Source organism: Atta cephalotes, assembly GCF_000143395.1.
Source record: "Atta cephalotes unplaced genomic scaffold scaffold00001, whole genome shotgun sequence".
Taxonomy (NCBI): Eukaryota; Metazoa; Arthropoda; class Insecta; order Hymenoptera; family Formicidae; genus Atta; species Atta cephalotes.
Genome location: NW_012130065.1, coordinates 5,632,890 through 5,641,834, shown reverse-complemented (window position 1 = coordinate 5,641,834; position 8,945 = coordinate 5,632,890). Strand labels below are relative to the sequence as shown.

The 8,945-nt window shown below is 28.1% G+C and overlaps 1 protein-coding gene across 1 annotated transcript in view; it reads left to right on the top strand.

The window, feature by feature from the left end:
* LOC105618225 (prominin-1-A) overlaps window positions 1–8,945 on the top strand; it is a 26,156-nt gene that overhangs the window by 11,290 nt on the left and 5,921 nt on the right. The window contains 3 exon segments of the mRNA XM_012199770.1: window positions 1,029–1,223; window positions 7,425–7,595; window positions 8,012–8,122. Of these exon segments, the coding sequence (XP_012055160.1) occupies window positions 1,029–1,223; window positions 7,425–7,595; window positions 8,012–8,122 (477 nt within the window).

Genomic DNA, 8,945 nt, shown 5'->3' with positions numbered 1-8,945 from the left:
TTAAGTTTAAGTTAATTTAGTTACGTTAACTAACTAACGTAACTAATAATAATATATTTATTTACTTTACTTATTACTCTCTATAATTAATTAACTACTCTCTCTCTCTCTCTCTCTCTCTCTCTCTCTCTCTCTCTCTATTTTATTTGAAATTTATACGTGACTAATTAAATTTTTTTACATTTACTTCTATTCTAATGTCTTATTTTTTCCTATGCTTATTTTATTCCTCTACAATTTAATTATACTTTTAATTACTGTAATTGTATGAACTTTATAATCGCAATTTTTACATTTTATATTTTGGCACAATTTTTATATTTTTATTTTATATTTTATATTTTAGTATAATTTTCTTGTCCTTTATTAGTTTGTAAATATTAGTAATATTAAATTAAGAAAATAATTGTTTAAATTGATTGTTTGCAATACAATATGCAGCGAAAAGTTTTGAAAACTTTATCTCTTTATTTTTTATTAATCACATGAAACTATATGCTTTACCATATGTACACATAAGTAATGCATTTCTAAATTCAAATGCACTTTTTTCTTATTATCATTGAATGAATACAACTACATTAGATGATAATAGCAGTATTTTTCTCGCGTCATTTCCGTTTTTCTATCTCAATTTATCATTTATTCAATTTTTTCCAAGATAGATATTTCCCTCGATAAATAAAATCCTATTAGTAAAAAATGCTATAAAAAACACAATTTTATTTGTTTTTTAAAATCACATTGCTTTTACATTGCTTTATAAATAATTTCGCTATTTTGTGAAAGATATTAAACTCGCTAGTTTAGATAATTCACTCGTCGCTAACATAATCGATTTATTCTTTACTCTTATATAAGTAACTCTATTCTTATATTGTTCGTACTGATAATTTCAGAATGACGAGTCAAATTTTAATAACAAAATAAATAAATTCAAATTTTTAAAAGATCAATTTTTTATAGCAAGGAATATTAATAAAATTTTTATTTGTTTTTAGTTTAAAATATACGAGCTTCAAAATAAGAACTAGATCTACTACTCGTTTTCCTTATTTTGAGATATCCTCTATATTTCTTATCGCAGCTGCTGAGAGACGACCGTCTTTTGCGTTTACGAAGCACCAGTCGGGAAAATTTGACGGAAGCAGGACGTCAGGCTCGTGGAGAGTATCTCCACGTACCGCATCACATTGCCAGGACCACACTGGATGCTCGCAACCGTAGGTAGAATATTCACGGTTCCATTTTCCGAATTGATATTATATCGGAAAAGTTACGAGAACTGCATTCTCGATAGCAAGTTTTTTTTTTCGATACAAACCAATTGCAGTCAAACATGCACTCGGAGAATTCACGTATGTGGACTCTATGGAATTTAGTTGAGTGTGTAACTGTTTGTCTGACAAGAGCTAGAATGTAAGGAAAGGAGATAAGAAAAGGAAGAAAATGATATGCTATAGCGTCAGAAAAGTTTCCGACATTGATGCCATATATTGTAATACGTTATGGCACACACGACGCCACACAGAAATCGCGATGACACTTCAGCGTAGAAACTTCGTCGAAGAGCTTGCGCTCCCGAAGAAAGCTAAATTAGAGCTTTCATTGCCAGGTTCCTCTGGATGCTATGCGAGATGACGCGAATTAAGCTGGATAAATGGCTCACGGCGTTCCACTGGCAAACTAACAAATGATACGAACAATTGCATGCTTTTCACGGCATAACTCGCTAATTTACGAAAGCGAAGATATACATGCATTTCTTGTTCTCTTTATATCTTTACGTATTGTTTAATTAACTCTGTATAAATTTTCCCATAATAAAAATTTGATTTACTGATATTTTATCTTAAGATTTTAAGTTTATAATTATATTTACTAATGACTTATACGTACTAATGACTTACACTTTATCACGAAATATAATAATAATAATAATAATAATAATAATAATAATAATAATAATAGTAAAAACCACGAATTTTAATAATTTTATAATATTTAATAATTATATATAATAGATATAATTAAAACTTGAAAGCTTACAATAATTACAGTTACTAATACTGAAAACTAATACTGTTTATTTCCGATTATTTCTACGAACTTGTATGAATGCGTTCGCTTATTCGTGGAATAATTCCCACGTGCAAATTTAGATGGCAAGGAAAGGCGGGAAGGAAAGCAATCTGCAACTACAAATAATAGAAGGGAAAAATGAAGAAAAGAAACATCGAAGCGTGGTGAACATTCATCGCGATTAAACTGTAGTAAATGTCGATAAATCTCGCTCTAGTTAGTCACTGTGTGGAATATTTCGACTATCTTAAAGAATAACATCTTAAGGAGAAAGTAAAGTTTCGAAGAAAATAAGGAATTTTGATGGATTTTATGACGCGGGAATTATTTCCATCGTGCAGATGCATGGACGAACAGAAATGCATATATTGTTTCAACATTTTACGGCAGACTTTCGGTACTTTAAACATTAATATCAGTGTGTTTCGTATAACTTGAAAACTTTAGCAGAAGGAATGAGGGCGAAGAAATCCGACTTTGATAGAACAAAGAATGTGAAAAATAGATTTCTCATATTGAAATATACGATTATAAACGCTTAGAGTGCTACATATATTTTGAAGCAGACATACTCAAACTTTTGAAAGTTTTTTTAAACGTTGCATATTTCATAAACAATATTTCGACACAAAGTCAATATCGAAGAAGCAGAGATGCAATAAAAAAGCAAAGTTTTGAAAAAAAAATTCTTTTGATACACTCATAACACGTTATCTTTATCGAGTGTTTTCTTCCTTACTCTCCCTATCTATGCTATGAATTCTCGTCTATATGTAGGTATATTATACTAGAAACCGTGATATATTTAAGACATATTATAACTTTGAAAGAAAGTAAACAAACCAGATCACGTTTTATCGCGAACGAAGTTGAGAAAACACAAACTTGTTAGTTCTATGGAAGTGCATTTTGATGTTCTAATAATTAAAATATTCGGAACCGATGCAATCGAAAATAAGTTAATGCAAATATAACAACGGTATATTTACCCTTTTTTTACAACGACAAAATTTATATTTACGCATGATCCGTTTGTATATTACAAAGAATCCTTCGAATAGTTTTCACTGTCTCTCAACTATCTTTAGAAACATATAAGATTGTAGTTCTGTTTTCGTCAAGCTTTATAAAAAATATTTTATTTCGAATTCAAAGCTTTAGTTTTCTAAAATGTTGACAGCTTCCAAGAAATATATATGATTCATATATTAATTCCTTGCTGTGTTGCATAAAACGCGCATAAATTTCCAGCATGAAATATTCCGAATTCGTACAATGAATTATTTCTACATGGAGGGTTATTTCAAGAACGATCTATAGTCATAATAGTTGTAATAAAAATATAAAATAAAATTTAAATCACTGATTGAAAATATTCTATTTAAAATAATTTAGAAGATATTACAATTTTTTTTATGTAGCATGCAATAATATAATCAGTATTTAAAGATTTTAAATACTGATTTAAACTTATTATAGATAATTTTTTTATAAATGTTATATGTCTCTTTCGATGACTAATATATCGTCCCCTTATTACTTCAAAAATCATATAATTAATTAAAATACACATACTTAATTTTAAAAATTATAAGATTATTTTTCCGCAGAAAAAGTGAAAAATTATTTTTCACTTAACTTGACAGAAAATAATTGATTAATAAAATAATAAGAAATATATTAACAACATAATCAAATGTCGTTTTATTAATTATTTTTGTTTTACAATTCTTAAAAAACACTCTTTTTGAGTGATGACATTTTATTAACAATTTTTCATGAAGTTAAAATTAGTTCCCTTTCGATAATTGATAATTGATGTAATGTTTATTTAATTCATTCACAGTAATAATTCAAAAATTACTAATTTTTTAGTTGTATCTTTTAAAGTAAAGAAGTTAAGTTGCATTTTTATTCAATTGAGTAGAAACATTTTAGCCTAAGAAAAAAAGCTTATATCAATTTATCATACATGAAATCATCTTGTTAAACGATCTTCTACCTCCTATATTCTCTCCTGTTTTTTAGACTAAGTGCGGAACGTTTCTCAATAGCAGTTTTTGCTATTGAGAACACTCTTCCTGTTCTTTTTCCATGTATAAACGATATTTCGTCACGAGCCGAAGGGAATTCGTGTCAGCATTTCTGCCCCAGAGTGCGATGAGCACGAGATCTTGCAGCGGAAAAGGGAGAGTCAGGAGACTTTATCCTTAATAGACAAACGAAATGCGGTAAATGCTTTGAGCAAACATCTTCGTGAACTCTGCGATCATGTTATACATCTTTCCCAAGACGCCCATATAAACTTTCGCGATAGGATTGGTGATTGATGCTAAAAGAATCACGCGTTGACGGCCTGTCGTGTTGGATAGTATCACGGACCTATTTCACTGTTTTGTTAGATGATGATGTGTACTTACTTTGCAACGTAAATGAAATGAAAAAGCTTAACAAAAAATTTATAAATAAAAATTAAACATAAACATATTATAAACATATGTGTATATGTGCACGTGTGATCTTATTTATCAATCTATTTTTTTTACCAGTAAAATATATTGAAAATAAAACATAATTTTTAGAATTTATTTTTAAAATTTATAAAATAAGAAAAAGAAAAATTAAAATAAAATTAAAATAGTTCAGAAAAATTTCCATGATGCAAATGATGCAAATGCGTTTATAAAATTTATTTATTTATTGTATTTATTTTTTTCTCTCAAATTCTATGTACAATATATTCTCTTCTCTTTCTTTTTGTTCATAATTTGTTTTCACTAACACGTAGCCATCTGATGGCAGTATTACAAATTATTATTTTTTCTAATTAAATGTCTGCGATGAATTAAATGCTATAATTTTATATATATATATATATATATATATATTGAATAAACGCGTATATTCAAATTTATATCATTAAATAGTTGCAAGTAATAACATACATATAAGCGCATATAAAATCCGTGTTGTTGGATGATGAACATTGCTTTTTCGATTAATAAAGCATAGGGATGCCAAAGAAATTATTAATAAAGAAAATTGAGAAGATTCCCGAAGGAACGAAGAATGATGGATGCTATAGCACTGGAATGTCGATGAACCGAAACGACGCGGACTTGTACTCCTGTCGACTTCTCTCAACTCGCTATCGACCAATAATGTTTGTCACCCGCCGCTATCCATCGGCAGACAGATCCGATAGAGCGGTGACGGTCGACATCTAATGCGAAATCCATATCGCATTAATATTACTATGTGAAAAAAAAGTTGCAAAAAATTTGTAAAGGTTCGTCCTCTTGCCGGGACGATAAAGTCGAACAAGTTCAACGTCTGTCAATCGGAGGTTGTTACCAAGCACTTTCTGCACGCGATGAAGACTCTGGATTATTATGAAGAAAGTTTGGTACTGGAATAATGTATTCTATGTGTTAGTACAAGATAAACTTTCGAATGACTCGGTGCAGAATTCTATAGAAGTGACATGTAATAACTCGTACTTCTTTATAGAAAGAGCAAGATGTTACTATTGTGTTAATAATATTCAGTCAGTTAGAGTGAAAATTATTACTTGAGAAACTTTGTCCTCGGAACAGTGAAATATTATGAAAATAATATGAAATTATCCTGAGAATCTTGTTATTTTACGCGGTAATTATGCTAATTTCACAAATAACTTTGACAAATACAAACTATGTTTAATTTGTCACTGAGATAAAATTGATGATATTTTATCTTTGATTAAAGGATTAATGATATTTATTTTTAATATATATTAAGAATTACATTATCAAAATTCAACGCATATATTATCTCTCATATAGCACAGAACGTTGAAAGAATATTGCTGAGATATTGCAATACTGAGATATTGAATTCTAAAGTGTTAATGTTTTAGCAATGTTCTATCCACAGTGAGAGCAAAAATTATTCATAAAAAGAAATTTGTTATAAAAAAAGTCTTATTTGTAGAAAATAAATATTAATTAGCAATTTTGTACAATGAATACATTTTAACATAAACAAACGAGCTTCATATGTATTCCTGATTTTAGAAGCTAAATTTCTCATCTGAATACTTTTGAGCATTCACAAACAATACAATTTTTAATTTTCGTTTATTTTTCAGATGATACATTTTGTATAATTAATACACATCTTTTTGGTATATATAATTTTAAGAAACATATAATCTATTTTAGTTTTTATGAATAAATTGTTAATTATCCAACAAGAAATAAACCTCGAATCGATGAATAAATTGTTGAAATCATCGTATTTATTGTATTATATATTGATTCAACATCAATTGATTCATTCATTTCATTTTCACTGAATAATATTTACTTTTTAAAAATAAAGTTTTTTTAAAAAATATTTTCTCTGTACGAATACTTTTTGCACTCACTGTATATTGATTCTTCTACATTGATTGTTAATGCTGCTATATATTGAAACAATATTGAATAAATTGAACCACAAATTGAATTTTTATTTGATTTTCCACATTGATTATATTAATGCTTGAAACGACATTCAATAAATTTATATATCAAAATCTATTTCATTTGGTAAAAAATAAACATTAATAAAATATCATGTAAATAGAAAATTTAAATCACTTAAATTGATCTTTTAACGAAACTTATTTTTAAATGATATATGTTTACACGGGAATCATCGCAGAATGCTCGCATGTGTGGTATTGTTTGTGTTTGACCAGTCTGATGTGTGACGTCGACTCATGTCTTTCTACATATCTATATGTCACAGTTATGCATTCACTAACCTTCAGTATTCGTCGATCATCGAAGCAGCAGTTCCCGCACGATTGCAGAGATTCAACGCCTTGGATGGAATACAAGAGTGGATGAGTGACTGCTTAGGAAAATAAGAAAATTAATTCCTAAATAAAGAGAAAAGCGGTTTTTTTTCAATTATAATTTTGTCGTGTGTGTGTTCCGAAATATAATGTTCAGTAATAATACTTATTTTAATAATAAAACTGAATTAATATGCAAAAAATATTTTACGTCTTACAGACATTGCAATTCAACGGATATTAAAACAAAGTCTCTTCAACATTGAATCTACATTTCGTGATGTTGTTACAATGTTCGCAATGTTGCAATTCAACATTTCTGAGATATTGATTCAATGTGTAGTGTGCTGTATGAGTATATTTTTCAATATATTTTTCGTGAATATTTTTTTTTACAAAGACACTGACGCTCTTGTATACAGAACAGCGAAAAATTATGAATATTTTATATTTTGAAAATTATGAATATTTTATTGAAAATTATAAAATATTTTATATTCCAAAATTTAATATTTTGTAGAGATTCGACGCGAGATTAATGCAGCACGTGCCAGGATTGTCGATCACACGCGCACTATAGAGAACAGTTTTGAACTCTCAAAGCAGCTTATAGACTCTGTAAAGAACATCACGGATTACGTTGTACCGCACGTTATCGCTTTCGAACAAATCAGATGGATCATTGGAACAGGTACATAAAATTTTTCAAGATCACATTGAATATTTTTCTGTTTATATTTAACCGCACTAATATTTGAAAAATGATTGTAGAGATCATATAAAGCATTTCCAAGTGAGTGACGCTTGTAAGAAAATAACTCAATTTGAAGTTACATACAGTATAATATGTTACATTTTTTAAAATAAGACGTATACATATATTGCGTTTTAAATAAGATTTAGGATAATGTATTCAAATTATGCAATTAAATACATATAAAAAATAAAAATAACAGGGGGTTTACATACAACAAATAATTATTAAATAAAAAAGCAGTAAAACATCAATATAATAAAACACGAAACGTATGTATTATATATTAGGTGTCATTTATAAGAATAAGTGGCTAATGTAACGTATGTTCTGATTACTTTTAATATGTGCAGCCACTGCTCTGTGTATTTTACCAATTCTTTCGTTACTGATTGGAGCTTTATGCTGTCGCTGTGGATCATCCGAAAATAAAGTGCGTCCAACTCTTTTGTGGTAAGCTTTATGTAACTCGTATAAATCATAGTAGAAGCAGAAAGTCCTGTTACATTTTTCGTGGCATCTTTTATTGCATTATATTAGGTAAGATTTTATGGCATTAAATACAATGGATAAAGTACGATAGATAATGATAGAATTCTTGTTTATTTTCTATACAATATGAATCTTATAGAAAAAGTATGATAGAATTCATATCTGGTGAACGTATTAATGATACAACTTATAAAATATTATACATTTTCATAGAAATCCATTCTCAATCAATTTTTTTTAGCAGTTCTCTATCAACTTTTTTTTAGCAAAGTCAGTATTTATAATTTGTTCTTTTTTCAAAATCATTTTAAATAATATTTTAAGACTAAATAATATTTTTATTATTATTTAGATTTTATTATTATATAGAATAATGAAATTATTATTATTACTAATAATAATTTCATTTTAAATAATATTTTAAGCTTAAATAATATTTTACTAATACAACTCTATGATTGGTTTATGATTGGTGACATCTTAAGAGTATAATAACCAATTACAAAGTTATATTAACATAAAAATAAACTTTATGAATATCCAATCTTAAGTTTAACGAAAGTGATGCCATATTCTACAAAATTTATTGTAAAAAAACATTTGTTAACCGAATTGTGTTATCAAACTAAAAATTTAGTCGGCGCGTGGTTTTAGAACTCTATACACACACACACACACACACACACACACACACACACACACACACACACACACACACACACACACACACACACACACACACACACACACACACACACACACACACACACACACACACACACACACACACACACA